Genomic DNA, 20,114 nt, shown 5'->3' with positions numbered 1-20,114 from the left:
TCCGATTGTTCAATGCGTTTTTCTGTAATCAACTCTTTACGTTACTAGGTTTATTAGCTATTATACCTTTGGTAAAGAATATATCTTATGACAAGATTAATTATGAATGCCAAGGCGCTCTTCATTGAATTTAGCACGCCACGCAAAGCGTTTCGGAGACAAATATCTTCTTCAACTTGAAGGTGGCCATACAGGAAAGTGATATCTGAATGACAATACAGTCGAACAGGAGTGGCAAATACATTTTTTATCAGCCTAACGACCCAGTGCGCAAAACGGGAGGCAGTTTACAAGTTGTAGGACGCGGTTACCCTTCATCTCCTCTCTAATAAATGTCCTTATATTGCAAAATGCGTACGTTTTTACCTTACCACTGTATTGGGCACCCCGTCACACCTAAACTGAAGTCTATCTAAAAATATTGGTTCCCAAAATCTGTTCAATTTTGAACTTTTAACCCTCGTAATTCGAACACGCTTGCGATCGAGGATTTCTCCGATTGCTTCATATGTAAAAAGGAGTCGAATGAGCATAGTATCGATATGAAGTTAGAGTAACATCCCACGACCTTCCTTATAAGTTTGTAATTAGAATCGTCCAGAAAACTTTTTGCTACAGAACATGCAAAACAAACGAGTAGAAGATTTATTGGACAATACCACAAACATATCATACGCATAAGTAATTCAAATGTGTAATTCAAACATTTACACATAAAACAGGACCAAATTTTCTGTATGTTTGTTAAACTCAGGTACCACAAGATGTATACTAGAATTAAGCTAAATGAAGAAAGCTTCATGCAGCTTCAGAAAGCTATACACAAGAATTAAGCTAAGCAAAGAAAGCTTCATACAGCTTCAGATAGTCGTATATAAGAATTAGGCTAAGCAAAGAAAGCTTCATACAGCTTCAGATAGTTGTATATAAGAATTAAGCTAAGCAAAGAAAGCTTCATACAGCTTCAGATAGTCGTATATAAGAATTAAGTTAAGCAAAGAAAGCTTCATACAGCTTCAGATAGTCGTATATAAGAATTAAGCTAAGCAAAGAAAGCTTCATACAGCTTCAGATAGTCGTATATAAGAATTAAGCTAAGCAAAGAAAGCTTCATACAGCTTCAGATAGTCGTATATAAGAATTACGCTAAGCAAAGAAAGCTTCATACAGCTTCAGATAGTCGTATATAAGAATTAAGCTAAGCAAAGAAAGCTTCATACAGCTTCAGATAGTCGTATATAAGAATTAAGCTAAGCAAAGAAAGCTTCATACAGCTTCAGATAGTCGTATATAAGAATTAAGCTAAGCAAAGAAAGCTTCATACAGCTTCAGATAGTCGTATATAAGAATTAAGCTAAGCAAAGAAAGCTTCATATAGCTTCAGATAGTCGTATATAAGAATTAAGCTAAGCAAAGAAAGCTTCATACAGCTTCAGATAGTCGTATATAAGAATTAAGCTAAGCAAAGAAAGCTTCATACAGCTTCAGATAGTCGTATATAAGAATTAAGCTAAGCAAAGAAAGTTTTATAAGGTTTCAGAATGCTATATACAAGTATTAAGCTAACAGAAGAAAGCTTCACGCAGCTTTAGAAAGCTATATACAAGAATTAAGCTAAGCGAAGAAAGCTTTGTACAGCTTCAGGAAATTCTATACAAGAATTAAGCTAAAGGAAGAAAGTTTCATGTACCTTTATAAAGCTCTATATACAAGAATTAAGCTAAACGAAGAAAGCTTCATACAGCTGCAGGAAGTCGCATGCAAGAATTAACTTAAGCGAAGAAAGTTCATACAGCTTCAGACAGTTGTATACAAGAATCAATATAAGCAAAGAAAGCTTTATACAGCTTTAAGAAAGCAATATACAAGAATTCGCACACTAAGTAATATTTTGTCCTTGGCTTTTACCGATAGAATTTAAATTTTTACCGATGTAACTTTCCTCAAGAACTGCTATTTTGTAACAGAAGTGTGTGAATCTATCATTTTGTAACAAGTGAACAAAGAAAAAAATAATAATAAAAAAAATAAACAAACCTACCTGTCCCTGCTGTTGTGAAAGACGTTTGACGAATGTCCTAAGGACATAATGAACAACAGCTGCTCTCACATAGTAGCCTAGATGAATTAGCGGAGCACGACGAGTTGGTTTCTTTACAAAATGCCTTATGTAAGGGTCATGAAAGTACCCTGTTTGAACCATAGAGCATTTGGATACAATACTGGAATCGTTTGTTCCTTGGACCTGGAAAAATTTAAGGTAAAGAATATGTATTGTAAGCTGGATGCTATCATTTAATTTACTTGCAAGTGCGAATACATCGAGTTACGTCTTATTGACAACTTTTGATAATTGTAACACTATATGTCATTAACAATAATACTACTAATAATAAAAAATCCAGATTAATGCCTTCACACCATTAACTTCTTATGTTTTTTATCGAATTGCAATGAAACTTCACACATATGTAACACGATAAATACATTACTTGTGCGCACAACTTTTTATTTGCAGCTAATTAAACCTGAATAACAGAGAAAAAAATATGATCGCATTCTTGCAAACAGAGGTTTCCCAAACTTCAGAAATCCATATGGACCTTGCAGCTTGCACATGGAGGAGACGCAATTAACATATTAATGTTAGAAGATGGATGAAGAAATTCGGTAAGGGGAAATCTCGGTAGCGGATAAACATCGAAATGCGATCTGGAATAATAATAATAATAATAATAAAAAAGCAGATAAACACATTATCAGCACAGATGATGTTATGGGACAGAGACATATCATCTCTGTACTGATTTTTTAGAATATGTTAAAATATTGAACATTCGGTATTAGAAAAAAGTTGAGGGAAACTATTCGACGAAATAGAAAGTACATTCTACTGGACAGTGTTATACACCACGATAATTGAATGGTGATCAATAGCCCAACCCAATAAATTCTGATTTAGTCCCAACTGACTTTAATTAGTTTGCCGCTTTTAAAATAACCTTCGTGGACTGCATTTCTAAGGAAGTGAAAGACACTAAAATCGCTGTTAAATGCACGGACCAAGAAACAACCTTTAAACGTTTTCCAGAGCGGATTTTGGCATTGGGTTGAACAGCAGTAAAAATGTATTGAAAGCAAAGGATAAGCTTGTCAAACCTGCAGTGTCGACTTTTGCTCCTTTATCATTTTTTAATTACTTTATCGCTTTTTTTCTTTCTTTCTTTGCCAACTGACATTATCTGGTTGAAAACGGTTAACATTGTTAAGAAACGTGGCTTTACGTTGTACCTCTGTTTTCTTCTCTTAACTGGATATTTCGACCTTCAGATCGGTTTATGCTGCGTCACTGGACTCTTTTATATTTTAATGTGATTTAGAGCTTACTTTACCTTCGATAAGCAGATATTAACAACACGATTAAGCCAAATTTATTGCTATCATCATACAAACTCATTTCGTGCTTTACCATCTCGTTCACTGCTTGTACTAACCCTTTTCCAGTATCTATTATACTCAGTGTTTTCCAAAACGGTTAGGCACAACGATTCAGGTTACGAATACCTTCATACATCGTATTTACTGGCACTCCTTTGGTATAAAAAAAAAAGCCATGTCATTTTTCTTTTGGTGTGCCGAGGATAAACAAGGAATGCTTCGAAACTATTTGCAGGAGTTCGTATTAACCGGATTGTTTAGGTAGCAGAATTCTTTTTACGGTTTAATAGATATACATCTCATTGTATCAGTAAGAATTAGCCTTCGTGTGTTTCTCCCTTTTCTTTCCAGATTCTTTCTTAATTTCACATTCTCTTTTTCTTGAGTTCATTTCTTACATTTAGCGGCTTGGCACAGAATAGCAAACATTCTGAATGTTAGAACATTAAAAGTTTAAGACTCTTTTTTTCTTCTTAGGTGCCATTTCACTCAAATTAAAAAAAAAAAAAAAAAAAAAAAAAAATCCATCTATAGATTTGTGCGCGCCAATGGTACACGGGGTTCCAGGTTCGATTTCTGGTGGGAAAGACTTGAACGCATAACGGTGGTTCGGATTCGGTACTAAAAGAAATGCTAAACTCAAATCCAGGCAATTGAAATGAAATTAAATCTCAGAGTTTAACGTCCCACGATTATGTACGTTAGGCTGAGGGAGATGATGATTAAAGTGAATCATAATGGAAGAACTGGTGGAATGAGAGTGGGAGGAAATGCAGTACCCCAAGAAAGCCTCGAACATGATGTCCACCACAAACTTACTTGGGCGAGGATCGAATCAGGGACCCACACACACCAGAGGTAAGCGCTCTACCAGTCCTTCAGCCAACAGAATATGCAGATGTGATATTTATAGCATTTTTCACTAGCAAAACCCAACCCAAAATGGAGTTAGTTTCAACGAGATATCTACTCTATTCGTAACACTGAAGAAAAATCGGCCTACAGTTGAAAGTTCAGAAATTGAAAAAGCCATGGAGGGGTCAGAAAATTGAAGTACTCTTGTACTTTTAAGTGTTAAATTTAAAATAAGATTTTTTTTTTTCATACCTAACGCCTAATAACACAAGGAAGTCTGAAGTGAAACGAAATGGCATAGGAAACAAAGTGAAATAGGTGCTGCTTTCTGTTAAATTTTAGCATAGCTTTGAAGTTGATTCCGCACAGATGGCAATAACATTTGGAGACAAAAACGAAAATATCAGTAATATTGGAAGTTTATTTTCAATTTCAATTTCACAAAGATAGAAAACCTATATAACTACTTGATTTAATAGGATGCATATCCAATGTTCGTTAAGAACGTATTTACCTCCAAAGGCAAAAGCTATCGGTTTCGGCAAAAACTATTGCCTTCTTCAGTACATATCCTTTAAGAAAGCCAACGCTGTCTGTGGAACTACACTCCGTAGACTACCTTCTTTCGAATATCATTTTTTTTCTTACTCCCAGTGGTCATCTGCAATATTTTTCTTGTACCTAAATAATACTCCTTGCTGAAGAAGGTTATAACTTTTTGTGTACTTTAGGGGTAACTATTGTTTAAACTAAAACCCGTAACACTGTAACATTTTTTCCAACATTTTTAAGTAAAGTACGATGAAAAAGCTTAAATGTACCTCTTTAAAAACCGTAGAACTGGATACAACAATAATTATTTACTGTTCAGTTTCCAGGAATTATTTCTCCAATTTTATTTGTGATTTTTAAAGGTCTGAGATATTGAGTCGTACTTTTCACCTGTTGAATAATCAACTGATATAAATATTTAAGAAAGCAGTCTTTATTTCCACTCATTTTTTCCAGAACCATATCGCAATTTGCAGAGACAAATGAAATAATGATGTTGCAGCTGCTATTCAAATAATAATAATAAAAAAACTACATAAAATTTCGGCATATTTCAGGAACACTTAACAATAGATAAGAACTGTTGTACTCACTAACGGTTTCTGAAGAGGAACTCTGGAAACAGTTACGTCCCACATTACTTGAATGAGTAGGATAAACAAATCACATCACACATTCACCCCCGGCAAATTCACGGCTTTGTTCACGTGGATTTCTGCATTTACAGCGATCAGTAGACATAATTCTGTCGGTTTGAGTTTGAATGTGGACTCATCACATCACAGGATCTTCTTTGTGAATGTTTCGTTCTTGTCCGCCACGTTTCGAACCCACTCGCAGTACTCTAATCTACAATATGAGTTATTCTCATTTATTAAGATCTCCAGATATAAGGTCTACACGAAAAGTTTTGATGGAAATATATTGGATTTTGATCCAAAAATATACGTTTGTGTCGAACTATTCATTTGTGTCAAAAGACTTTACAACTACTAATACAAAATTAGTAAGAAACATGTCTTCATGACACTAGATATTGATTGTAACACTTAAGTACTGTGTATTCCATCTATAGATGTGCAGTTCGGCAAATTGTTTGAACTTCCCTTGCTGGATTTTACAGCAGTATCTCTTTCTCCCCCTATCCCTCTTTTGACCGCATTTGCGGGGTTGCAATGTCGCAGCACCCACTGTGTCTCGTGTCTCTTACTCTCACTCCCAATACTATCACTAATGTGAAACAGATGCCAGGCCTTCACATTTCGCTATAATCGAGCATAATATATATGTATAAGAAAACTATATATGTTGAACAGCAATCTTCTAATCACTGACTGAAAGGACAGCGTTTGGAACTGTGGCAACTAAGTACCCCACGTGGACTTGACGAGCGGTTGTCAAATGCTAGAAATGAGGGTTCTGGTTGGCCATTTAGTTATCGGGAATGTTTTCCTCAAGTTCTCGCGGACGATGACTTATTTATGGCACTAGATCCCACACGTAGAAGACGGCATCCTTTATATACAAGCTGCACATGTATAGATGGAATAGAGAATAAATAATTGGGGAAATTGAGTGAATTACACGAAATTTAAGCATCAGACGAACGAAAAAGTCATTGTACGGTGATTAATTTACGGAAAAATATGAAGTTCAATCTTAGACTGTATAAAGTCAAGTAGTGAGGCCATATTAGGTAAACTGACAATTGAGCATAATGTGTCAGTGTTTCAAACCCAGTCTTAGTAACTAACACAGGAAATGTATGATGCAATAGAGAAGAGATGGGTGCCGATTGATTATAGTATACAGTGTCCTACATAGAGATGCAAAAAAGCCGGCTTTTTTGAATCGATGGTTTTTTTCACATAAAAAGCCGGCTTTTTTGGGAAAAAAACGAGAATTTTGGAAATTTTGGCTTTTTTCAACTTCATGATTTTTCTATCTAAATAGCTTTCTTATAGTATATTCTATAGTTAGATAAGAATTCCATGACCTGAATGTCATATTTCGCTCTGAAATTCACCATCAAGATGGATGGAGCACATGTTTTACGAATTAAAGCTAACATGAAGAATGTAGTATTTGAGGGTAATTTTTGAGGCTATTTAACTTTATTTTAACTTTTGAGTTATCGACATCTTTTTTCTTCTCTAGTTTGTCATCCGTGTTTCATTTCTAAGAGCTTTTAGTACTCTAGCTTCTAGCGCAAAAGTTGAACTTGCCCGTTTTTCTATTTATCCGTCAAAGCGTACGTTTTTCAATATATCCGTCAAACCGTACTTTAGGAGGGGTTTTTCTGATTGTTTCGTTTCCTAAAAAGTCCTAATTTTATTTGGGAAGTGCCTGAAGTTTATGAGTACAGGCATAACTAATATTTCGTTTCGTTTATATGTTTAGCAATAATCTTCCGGATACAACTTTAAAAATCATTTTATACTGAGAATCAGTGGCGGATTTAGAAAAGTATTTTGGGAAGGGTTTCTTACTAATGTTTAGTTTTTTTAAACACTCGTAATTTTTATTTGACGGGAGCTTAAAGTTTATGAGTAAAGGCATAAATAATAGATATTTCGTTTGTTGCAGATATTCCGTAACTTTGGGGAACGGGCTTCAGTCCGAAAGACCGCCCCCCTAACCTTCGCAAAACCGTCACTGTTGGTAATTAGTAATAATAATGATTTAAAAACAATAAAAAAGGAAGTCGCCCAACTCACAGTACACGCACTATTTCTACATTCACAGATGGAATGAAGAAAAGCCTTGTCAGAATGGTTGAATCCCGGACTTCCCGATAGAAGCTCAAAAGCTAATCACTCAGTCATGTTTGTTGTGCAGTTGTATTTAGCTTAACTTAAATATATTCCGTAGTCTTTTTTTTTTGGGGGGGGGAGAGTTCCGTAATGATATGTTGAATCCCTCTTGTTAAAAATTCAGAAAACTTGAGGATTGGGTAAACTGTGATGGTGGTTCTATAAAACTTAACTGTAGAATTTCAAGAATATACAGAACCAAAAGCTCTAGATGTGCAGTCTTTAAGTGTATCATATAAATCTAAGTATTTCTCTTATGTTTTATTTTAATTTTATTTTGTTTCAAAAAGAGGGTATGGAATATTTTGAAGTAAAAATACTACATACTATTTTGCTAGTTATTTGTGTATTCTTTAAAAAGAAGTGTTTACTTTTAGGGTTGGCTGGTTAACACCAACTTTTTTTTTTTAAATAACTGGTTTAAACCACAAAAATAAAAAGAATGAAAATTGCGAATCGTGTGAACTTCATGGTGACGTTTCCAGATATCAAACCACCTGCAATAGTTTTATTTCCCTTTCACCTTTTAATCAAGGTGTCCCATGTTCAATTCTCGGTCGAACCACAACCCTTCTTTCATGCGTAACCCAAGTAGCGGTTCGGATGTCAGTTTAAGCGAAAGTCTTCTCCTTGATAACCTCGGTATTTCGTGAGGATGTTAAGCCTAAATATACGAAACAAACCAAATTGTATATTTCTGCATGCCTAAATGCGTGTTGTTTTATAAAGAAGCCAATATTGCTTAAATATATTGATAGAAATTGGCAAAATTTATCGTTTGTTTACGTAGCTTCCAACATTAGCTTGGATTGGACTTTCAATGATATCTACGTACCGGTACTAAATTTGTAATTTAATACCTCAGTTTTAGCATACTGATATGGTACGTTGACCTTTAAATTTTACATGCAAAGCAATAACAGGATTTTTCCGTTATTGTCTTACATTTCAAGTAATGACGGATTTTCCCAATGGCTAGGGCGGGAGATTCTCAACTTAAGAAATTTACTGACCGCACTTCTTTAAGCTTATGGGAGTTCTTCCGGCATAACCCCGCAGTTGCATAATAACATCAAGGCGAAACAAACTTAGGCTATTTCTGTGAATATGTAATATAAATACATAAAGCAAAAAATCTAAGTCAAAAAAGCCTGGTTTAAAACATCCCCCAAAAAACGGGTTTTCGGCATTTTCAAAAACAACCACGGTTCTTGCCAACTCTGCTTACTTTTGTATATAGGAGGTTAAAAAATTCTTATTATATACATTGGTTAATCCTGTGGAATTCATAATGTAAATATGTTGAAGAAAAATTGTTTGAAATATTTTTTCGAAATTCATAGTTTATTTTCGATGTTTTATATTATTATCAGCATCAACCACTAATTAAATGATTTTTTGTGTTATAGAGAAGCGATACAAAGTCTGTTTTATCAATTTAAAGCAGTATTTTGAAAAAAGCCCAAAATTTCCCAAGCAAAAAAGCAAAGCAGAAAAAACCGAGTTTTTTTCCAAAAAAGCCGGTTTTTTTCCGAGCCCTTGCATCTCTAGTCCTACAATGTATCGCCTTTTTGGAGCTCGGTGGTAACCAAGTTTAAGGGAGGCATAAAGTTGTAAAATTTACGGAAGAAATATGTGAAGGCAGTTTACAAAATGATCATGGAAGTGTCATAACAAGGCATGTTTTTTTATGTCATATGAGGTGCTTTTCCACTAGGCTCGTTGATGCTTATACCCATCATCGCTGAAGCGCCTGTTCCCTACAGAGGCACCACCGCGCGCGGCCCTCTTCTGCGCTCCTGCCCTGAGTCGGTTAGGTGGCATTCATGCTTTTTTGGTGACTAACTAACACAAATTGGTTCGTGTTTTATGCCACATATCCACGCGCTGTATTTCTATTTAGGCTTCTTAAAATCAATATGCAACCATTAATGCAAATCCTTCCTCACAGTGATAAGGTGAGGAAATAACTATAATTCCACTGGAACATTGTTTTCGTTATTCCTGAATATGAGAGAGTCTGCAACACTGAACTGTTGAATGTACTAGTTTTGCACAGTAATACAATATGGATGCATACGTAGTCAGTGAAAAATAACGAAAGCCGGAAATTAACAAATATTTACGAAATACAATTACAACTAAAGTAGGGAAATGAAAGACGAGTAATTGCGAGTAGGGCACATTAATAACCAAACCAACAACAATTACGTAAAAAAAAAAAAAAAAAAAAAAAAAAATAATAATAATAATAATAATAAATAAAAATAATACTAATAATAATAATAAAAATAAAACAGCGGTATGTTCCTCTGATCACAAATGTTGGGTTAAGTTTAGAGTTACGGTACCCCTTCGCTTTTTACAAAAATCAGGAAAATTTACAGGAGAAATGAGGTAAGAAATGATAATATGAAGTTCTTATTTGATGTTTAGGGATGAAAGTTCGGCAGGAGAGTTATGTTTAATACGAGAAAAGATATGTGGAAGTTAGTACTATTTGCCGGATGCGGACGGTTTCAGCAGCATGATAGTTGTAAAATATGGCGAACAGGTGTAACGGATGCATATAAATAATGAAGAAACCCTTTTTAATTTTTGTGAAGCACACGGAGTACTGAAGTTAAGTGAAATGTAACAATTTTTAATACTTTAAGCACTGTTTTTTGTATGTTGCGAAGTCCAAGGGCACCTTCGGACTGGAGGGGCAACTCTAAACTTAAGCCCAGATGTTCATCAGCGGAACCTTAGCCGTGACTAATCTAGCTCGCCTGTGCTTTCGTGGATTTTTTGTTAATGGGTACCATTTTTGCAGGCAGTCACTGGCATGTAACATAAAGGCTTGGTTCAAAAACAGCTTCAGAAGAGTAGTGCGAGAAGGCAAGCAAGTACAGTGAAGAGTTAGTGTGCTATTTACTATCAACATGACTCGAAAATACATTGGCAAATGCACACAAGGTGTTAGTCTAATCTGCACTCGATGGGCTACATAGTAATGCTTATCTCTGCTTTATTATTTCACTTGGCCTTTGCAGCGCAGATTAGTTCCAAATGTTAAGGCTAAGGATGGGTTAGGTTCCATATTTTTGGATCTACCCTTCTGCACTTAACCCTGCCTTTGTGTCACACAGCAGGTTATGTTAGCTTAGGTTCGGTTAGGTTCATACTCCTGAACCTACTCGAAGCAACTCAACCCCTTTACTTTTATTTAGGTATGGTGATATATAAAATAAATTCGGCTGATATTTAGTATCTCCCCCAATCTTGCACATATAAGATTTACAGTGTGTTACTTACTTTACAAAATATAGCTGAGCTTGGGACAGCTAGCGATGGGAGTTAGAAGCCCCCAGGGCCCTCGTACTTCTATCTTTATCACAAGTTACACAAAAACAAGGTACTCGGTTCTGGAACCATGAAACGAGTTGGGAGAGATACTAAATGCCATCCATAAATTCCTCCAATAATACTCTATCTTTCTGAACTACGTATTTCACTTGAAATTTTCCGAACAGTAGTTACCATATTCTTAATCTATACAATTGCTGGCATGAATAAGAAATTTAAGGCCTTAGGGGACGAGTAAAAAAGTTACAGGCTTGTGAATAACTTCATGCAAGATTTTTTTATAACTGTTGTAATTAAAACAAATTGCAACAAATTAGGGATTCCTTTATTTCAGTGGAAAAACAGTTTGATTACCTGAATGATGGACTGCTTCCCTTTTGCCATTTTCTTTTATTTGTACCTGCATGCACTATCACAATGAAATAAATTCATTATTTTGAGTTGTAGTTATCTTCACATCATACAAAGAAATAATAATAAATTAATTTATATTATTATCTACTTTGTCCGTACTGTCCACGGGATAAAAAGAATTAAATATTTTCCAATAGCATTGCTAAATACTCGGACCTCGTTCCTCGATTGTTTTCCTCTCTCTCTCTCTCTCTCTCTCTCTCTCTCTCAATGTTTTGATGCTCCAGGAACTTGTCTGCTGAGCAACCCAGTTGGTAAAATGGGGATCTATACTCGTAGAGATGAATGGTCCAGGATGAATCCGGGAACAAAATAAGTAAACACAATCGAAGCAATCACTTAATGTGGAACACTAACTATGTCGAAGACACTATATACTACAAGCTGCTATGAATAACAAGAGCACTGCACTGTTGATCACTTTGATACCATTACAAGTCGTAGTTGTTCACTATGTAATATTGTAGCAGATGATAAAGAACGAGACGGTTTTTGTTAGCTAGTAAGAAAGACACTGTTACGGGGCTAGTGAAATAAACAGAATGAATGACTATGTTGAGTATCGGACGGTAACCAGGAGTTAGAAAGCACTGAAAGTTCAGGTGGTCAATAGAACCTTCATTTTCTCCACAATAGCACAAACGTGAGTGGCGCTGCTGCTGTTGGATGGGAGTCTGAGCAGTATGAAGACGAAGGCGAGAAAATAAACAATGATGTTTTCTTGTCCAATTATGAGGGGCCTCCCATTTTCTTGTGGTGGTAATCGGTTCTATTTGCCAGTAATAAACCCCTGGTCCTGATCGTTGTTGTTGTTAGTAGGTTCGCCATTCGGTTTGCCGTTTCTGGAGCAGCATCTCGGAGAAAGGAGATACTGGAAGCCAGAGATCAATTGGTGTGCCATGTTGGGTTGCATATCTGCTCAGCATATCACTGACTTGGTTCTCGGGGATGTCACAGTGGGATGGCGTATGAATTAACGTAACCACTTGATGATTGTTATTTAATATTCGAAGCTGTTGACGAATATTAATATGTAACCATGTATTGGCAGATGTCCATGGGGTTCTACATATTCCTTATAACGCACTAAGGCTATCGCTACAAATGGCCACGATAGGCAATTTCCGTTGTAGGGTGACTTTCAATGACGTGCGAATTGCCCAGGTTTCTGCTAAATAAATAGATATATTCCGTGGAAGTCTGTGAGTCTCTGCGTAATTAAGCGATGGTATATAAATTGCCGCTCCAGCTGTTTAGAAGCATCCGTGTAAATTAAAATGGTATTAGAGTGATGAGATTGAATGTGATGTTCCCAGAGTTGACGCACTATCTGAGGCTGATTGGAGCAAAGACGTTTGAAAGAGACCACCGGTTGCTCAAGTGTGGGATAATGTAGAAGAGTTACATATTGTGTAGTATAACATGATAGTTTTGGTCCTCGATGCAATTGATTGAGCCAGTTATGAATACTAACGAATGCTCGATAAATCCAAGGTAGATGTTTATAATATGGGAGTCGGGTATGGAGGTTGCTATTGTATAGGAATTGTAATTTCGGTAATAATAGGGAGGAGGTGCAGCATATGCGTTGAAGGAGGAATTTTTAGCCACAAAATATGTTTTCACTGGGAAAGGAATTATTCCAGCTTCTTCTAAAAGTGCTGAGGAAGGTGCCGTCTTTGGTTGTCGGAATATAATTCGCTGTGTTGAGGCTTGAAGACGTATGCGATGTTCGCTGATCCGTTTGGGTAGTGGAGAGAGTAATATTCCACCATAGTGAAGTTTTGCATCCACACATTGAGTACTGACTTGTTGCAGGGAGGGTATATCTGTTCCTCACCCCTTGTGACTGATGCAGGACAGCAACTTGAAATAAGGTTGGGCTTTAAGTGCTATTGTTTTGAGATGATGCTTCCAATTTAGTTTAGAATCAAGATGAAAACCAAGATATTGTAGAGTAGGTGTAACTGGTAAAGGGGTGTTATTTACCGTGAGATGGATTGGAAGTTGAAAACGTTTTCGGGTGAATAGAGTGCAAGACGATTTCGCCCAGTTGACTGACATGCCGTTTTCAGAGGTCCAGGAATGAAGTTCTAGGAGAGCGTCGTGCAAAATGTTAGTCCTTCCACTATGTTAGAATTTTTGACATATAACAACATGTCATCACAGTATTGTTGTTGAATACGAACCAGTTTTCTAAGTCGCTGATGGAGAGAGAGTGTGTATATATTAGAGTTGGACAGAGACTTGAGCCTTGAGGAATTCCCAAGGATGTTGAACGGTAAGAAGAATATCTGTTATGGTATTTGATGCAGATGCGACGCTGTACCAACCAATTATGAGTATAGCGGAGAAAAGGTGTAGGAAGTTGGAGTTGTCCCATATGAGTGATGAGGCGATCGAGAATGATGGAGTCATATGCATGTTCCAGATCCACTTTAACAGCAATCAAATACTGACGATGTTGAAATGTGTTCCAGATATCGATAAGAAGACCAGCAATTGAGTCCAAAGATGACATACCTTTTCGGTAACCAGTTAATGTGGGTGGGAAGATTGAAAAATATTCCAAGTGCCAGTTTAATTTATAGAGGATGATCTTCTCAAAAACTTCACTGCGCATGAAATAAGAGTAATCGGATGATAGCTCTGAGCCAACCCGATAGGTTTGTGCGGTATAAGTATAGGGATTAGCACTAATTCTTTCCATGAAGGTGGAATGTGTCCTGTCTTCCATATCTGAGAGTAGATTTGAAGAAGTACGGATTGACCATATGGAGATAGATCGTACAAGTGTTGATATCTAATCTGATCTCTCCCAGGAGCTGTGGATCACCGAGCAGTTAACATCAGGTTCAGTTCTTGGATGGTGATGTTCTTGTAGATTGGTGAAACACACTCCGGATCGAGAAGAGGTTAGATGGTCGTCTGTCATTCAGTGGTTCTGGAGGCTTGAGAAGGCAATGAAATTCGTCAATCCAAGGCGGGAGACTTTCAGTGGGCTCTTGAAGGAGACCCTGTAATTTGGTTCCGTATAAATGTCCAGATAGAAGACGAAGTAGCCTGTGGGTGGAGCGAGGTACAAAATTGTCGCGAGTGTTGTTTGCGACATTGCTGGATGTATCGTTTATACATCACCTGGGACTGGCGATAGAGTACATATGTTTGTTGACTTTTCTATTTAAAAAATGCCTTTTGCTTCTGTTTACTATCATTGAGGAGTTGCTGGCAACGCCTGTTCGACCAAGGAAAATGGGAACGGGATGCTTGAATTCGAGTCTGGCCAGGAATTTGAGAAGGAGATGTGGAGGCTTCTGAGGATGCTGCTTCTATAATATGTATGAAATAGGAGGTATTGATGGGAGTGACTTGTGAAGAAAAATACCGGAAAAGTTCGTCGGTCGCACTCTGGTATGTTGTACGATTGTATGATTGAGGAATTCGAGAAACGGTTGGGGCAGATGGCGAGAGGTGAGCCTTGGGCGTTCTCGGAACAGTAACTCCTTCAAGTGTAGTTATGATAGGAAAATGATCGCTGAAACCTGTATATCCATAAACACTCCAACTATGGTTTGCATACAGAGTAGAACTGAGGATGGCGATGTCAGGAGCACTGGGATAACCATTGAGGTTCGGAAGGCGAGTAGCAGTCCCATCATTTGCAATGAGGTGAATTGTATGGTCCATTGCAGCGAGAAGGTTCCGGGCATCTACGTTGGTACAACGATTGTCCCATTTTACACTTTTACAGTTCGGATCTCCAGCAATAACACAGGGAGCTTGGATTGAAGTAAATAATTGTTGCCAGTAATTAGTTGTAGGAGGGCTGTCTGGTGGGACGTAGATGTTGATAAAAGTGAGTCCAGCACACAGCACTCCGAGCCGGTTGGTGGAAGTGTTGAGATAACACGAGCCGGTAAAGAGGTGCGGATACCCAAGGCGATCCCACCGTAGCGGTCATCCCGAGGACGGTAATAAACTCGGTACCCAGGAATACTTAAGTTGTCTTCAAGGCGAGATCAGGTTTCTTGTAGAAGTATGATAGCCGGAGTAAAGAAGCGGCATAGTTGCGATAAAAACACCTTGCCACAAAATTGTTGGATATTCCATTGGAGTATTCTAAACTGCTGCAACTGAGTCATTCTTTATATGTTACAGAAAGCGAAAAATTCGTAGTAGTAGCGCCTGTAGATCTAATGCGGTGATTGGCTGGGTATCGGACTGAAGTTTGGGAGTTAACTGATGCAATTCCTCTAGTAGTTCTTGTTTCTTGACATGACTAGTATCAAGTGCTTATTTCCAGACTGTCTTAGAAGAGCCGGTATACAAGTTATCTCCTCTGAACGTGCGAGTCTGTCTAACCGGAGAGGATCCTGGAGAACCTATTAATGCACGTTCTTCTGAGGAAGAGTAATTAGTCGAAGTTGGAATAAACGATGGTTTCTGTGAAGCCGATGGGATAGAATCATGTCCACTTGGGCGTCGGCGTTTTGAAGAAATAATGCGGCGATGTTCATCGTAGAGTTCTATTTCTTTACGAGAGGGAAGTCGTTGGGGTTTGGGAGAATAGTGGTAAGAAAGGGTGCTCACTTTCGTGGAAGAGGAAGTAATTGGGTGGCGCTCGGGCGTGAGCTGCTGAGGTAGTGCAAGGAGTGGGGAGTAGAAATTAGAGGTAGGTACAGCCAAGTAAGGGTTAGGAGATGAGCGGTGCAAAGGAGGCACTCGTTTTTGCGCTTCGTTATAAGATAATTTTTTCAATACCATGAGTTGATTAATTCGCTCATGTCGTTTCCGGCCGGGCAGGTGTGTTCAGTGCCTGCGTGAGGTCCGTGACAATTGATGCAGCAAAATGGTTTGATGCTAGTGTCAGTATCATGTGAATTTCCACATTTAGCGCATATTAATTGTTTGGAGCGGCACCCAGCTTTTCGGTGTCCCAGGCGGAAACAACCTCCCAACACTGTTTGACTGGGGGGATATACGTTGCTATTCGGAATTTCGCGTAGCAGAGCGAGCATTCCTCTGGCAAATTTTGGGAGGCGAAACTAAGTACCACTGTGGTGGTGGGGATGAACTCATTGTTTTGCCGGCGATGAATGCGGCGGATATGTGTTATTTCTGCCCTACTTTTTAGATCTGTTTTGAGTTCGGCATCCGTTATGTTAGTGTCCACCCCTGTGACCACTCCAACGGAATGAGTGGCGTAAGTTGGAATGTATGCTTTCCATCCGTTTTCGCGTAGAATCGGATTATTCAGAAAGTCATAAGCTTGCTGTCCGGTATAGAAAAAGCACTTTAATAAGATTTCGTCCCGTAGGTTGAAAAGATTTGATTCCTGGAACCTTATTGTGAAATAGTAGTCTACCAAGACTTAAAGGGTGTTCGCGCCCAATATTTGGATTGGTATTAGAAGAAGGATCAGATGTCACGTGAACCATGAAATCAGGAAAATGATGGTTTTGGTAAAGATTAACTGGTGGTATAGCTTCAATGGTAATCTCTGACGCTATAGGAATTGCAGAATCAGCAAATGTATTGTCTGTGGAAGGGTCCGTGACCATGGAGTGTGCAGGAGGAGGGTCTCCTCCCGATTGTTCAGCCATGATTAACAATTCCATATATCATATAAAGCCTAATATGAATTATATGAATCACTGTCACAAGTAGAACAAATTAAGGAAACTCGTCAATTAATAACACTCAGCACTTCACTCGCGATTATGTAATCACTCGCGTACACAGTACCACGCGCGAAACCGAACTGCGTCTCTCTCTCTCCCTCTCTCTCTCTCACACACACACATTCTCCCCTGTCAAGCCCTTGTTTTATTGCTCCAGCTAGATGTTCAATGAGTAACTCAATCGGTGAAATGGTGATTATATCTTCTCGGATGGATAAGGGAAAGAGTGATAACACACGATAGAACCAATCGCTTCAGGTGGAACACTAATTGTGACGGAGACACTATGTAGATACCACATGCTGCTATGAATAAACAGTCCATTGTTGTACACTTCACCACATTATAAATCGTAGTAGTTCATTACCGGTATGTAATAACATACTTATTCACTCTGTTTATTACACTAGTCTCGCAAAATACAATAGCCTCTTTACTCGCTAACAAAAAACGTCTCGTTCTTTATCCCGTTTGGATGGTAAACGAGCGTTAAGGAATACTGAAATGTCAGGTGATCGACAGAACCTTCTTCTTCTCCACAAGACCGCAATAACACAAACGGTAGGGTTACTGCCGTTGTTTATATTGTTGGATGGGAGTCCGAGCAGTATGAAGGCATAGGCGAGACTACAAATGATGTTTTCTTGTACAATTGTGAGAAGCATCCCATTTTCTCGTGTGTAATGAGGTTCTATTTGCTAGTAATAAAGCCTAAGTCCTGATCGTTCTTGTTGTTGGTAGGTGCACCATTCGGTTTGCCGTTTGTTTCTGTAGCAACAGCTCTGAACAGGCGGAGACGGAGGACTGAGATTATTAGGAGTGTTATGTTGGGTTATATATTTACTAAGGATGTCACTGACTTCGTTCCCTGGGATGTCGCAGTGGGATGGTGTATGAATTAACGTAACGACTTCATTATTGTTGTCTAGTATTTAAAATTGCTGACGAATATTAATGTGAAGCCATGTATTTGCAAATGTCCGTGGGTTGTTATATATTCCTTGTAGAACACTAAGGCTGTCATTGCAAATGCCAACTATAGGTAGTTTCCGTTGAAGGGCGACTTTCAACCTCGTGTGAATTGTCCAGGTTAATGCCAGATAAATTGTTGTATTGGGGAAAGTCTGAGAGTCTCTGCGTAGTTGAGCGCAAGCATATATATATAATAGAATATTTTATTGTCATTGAGCTTTACAAGCAATAGGCAACGTCCAAATGAGATATACATATAGACAAGCGGGGATCCAAGGGGGGCTGGAAATTACGACACAGAGTCAAAACATCCTGCTCCAATCATAGGTCCAACATGCACATAGATTTTTTTTAGGATCCCTGTTCCAACCATAGGCCCATGCTCAGTATGCTGTTTGGAAGCATCCTTGTAGATAAAAATAGTATTTGGGTGGTAAGATTGGATATGATATTCCCAGAGATTGCACGCTGTCTGAGGCTGATTAGAGCGAAGACGTTTAAAGATAATCGATTGTTCGATTTTCGGGGTGTGTATAAGGGTTGCATACTGCGCAGTATAATACGGTAGTTTCGGTCCTCGATATAGTTGTTTTAGCTAAGTATGAATATTAAGAAATGCTTGATAAAGCGAAGGTAATTGTTTATGATAAGGACGTATGACGTGGAGATTACTATTATATAGGAGTTTAGTTTCGTTGATAACAATGGGGAGGTTCAGCATACGTACGCGTTGAAGGAGGATTTTTTCTCCACACACAAAAAAAAGTTTTCACTGGAAAAGGAATGATTCCAGCATCTTGTAAGAATGCTGAAGAAGTTGCAGTCTTTGGTTGTCCAAATATAATTTGCTATGTTGTGACTTGAAGACGGATGTGCTATTTGCTGATTCGTTTTAGTAGCGTAGAGAAAAAATTCTGCCACAATGTAGTCTGGCGTCCACATATTTACTACAAATTTGTTGGAGGGAGGTATGACCGTTACCCAAACCTTGTGGCTGATACAGGAAATCAACTGAAAATACGGTTGGGCTTTGAGTGCTATTGTTTTAAGATTACGTTTCCAATTAAGTTTGGAGTCTAGATGAAATTCAATATATTGCAAGGTAGATGTAACTTGTAACTGGGTGGTATTCACCGAGACGTGGATCGGAGATTGAATATGTTTCGGGTGAAGAGTGTGCAAGACGATTTCATCCAATTGACTGACTTACTATATTCATAGAATTGGTTGGGTAAAAGAAGGCCCAACCTTCGTTTGAGTGGGAAATGTTTTGGATGCAAAGCGGCCAAATCTGACGTTGGGATACCGTTGGTATGTCACATCGCCACCATTTTCCTAACGTTGGGCCAACCAATTTTGTGTATACTAACTTAACGGTTTGGCTTCTTGCTACAAGGCCCGTTGTGTTGCAGGAATAGGAATTGATAGTCTTACTCAAATGAATATCTGGATAAAATAGGCCTCGGCTGGTGGCATGGTCCTGTAAATCCAGTTCCCTTGGAAGCAATAATAGTGCGATAATTGAGAGCTGAATCTCACATGATGGACCGGATCCAATCCCGTCGTAGTTCTGAGTTCATGGTAATAGTGGGTCCCAAACTTTATAATCCCGGTGTTGCATAAGGATGCAAACGCAAAAACTCAAATGAAATTAAATGAACATTGCAGTTTTGCATCTCACATTTATGCTCTTTATTCTAAAGGAGATGCGGGATTAAGAGAAGTGAATGAAGGTATAATTGATGGAATTCCAGTGTCTGGGAAACTGGAGAACCCTGAGATGTCGTGACGTAGAGATCGAAACAGGGACCCCTTGCACTAGAGGTGAGCCCTCTACCATTGAGCCACCATGCCTCCCTCCCACCACACCAAAGTTGTTTTTAAAGAAAAGGTAAAATACTCATTATTTCTCAGTTTCTATATACGTGGAATTCCTGATCTTAATTTCTAAGGTATTCCTTTGACTTGAAACCACTAACTTTTACTTTCTCGTAGAATCCAATTACTTAGAAACAAACTGAATTATTACATTAGCCATTCT

General features: G+C 38.1%; 1 protein-coding gene across 1 annotated transcript in view; it reads right to left on the bottom strand.

Moving 5' to 3' along the window:
* The window catches only part of LOC145671022 (tRNA wybutosine-synthesizing protein 4-like), a 49,279-nt gene extending 37,664 nt beyond the window's left edge, over positions 1–11,615 (bottom strand). The window contains exons 1-2 of the mRNA XM_081739679.1: positions 11,361–11,615; positions 2,042–2,245 (exon numbers count right to left, since the gene is read on the bottom strand). Of these exons, the coding sequence (XP_081595805.1) occupies positions 2,042–2,245; positions 11,361–11,390 (234 nt within the window). The 5' untranslated portion in view covers positions 11,391–11,615. The remainder of the gene's footprint in view (positions 1–2,041; positions 2,246–11,360) is intronic.
* Positions 11,616–20,114: the final 8,499 nt, after the last annotated feature.

The sequence above is a fragment of the Thermobia domestica genome, chromosome 15 (assembly GCF_964235325.1).
Source record: "Thermobia domestica chromosome 15, izTheDome1.hap1.1, whole genome shotgun sequence".
In the NCBI taxonomy this organism is placed as follows: domain Eukaryota; kingdom Metazoa; phylum Arthropoda; class Insecta; order Zygentoma; family Lepismatidae; genus Thermobia; species Thermobia domestica.
Note: the sequence above shows the minus strand (reverse complement) of the source record. Positions and strands in the feature narration are given on the sequence as shown.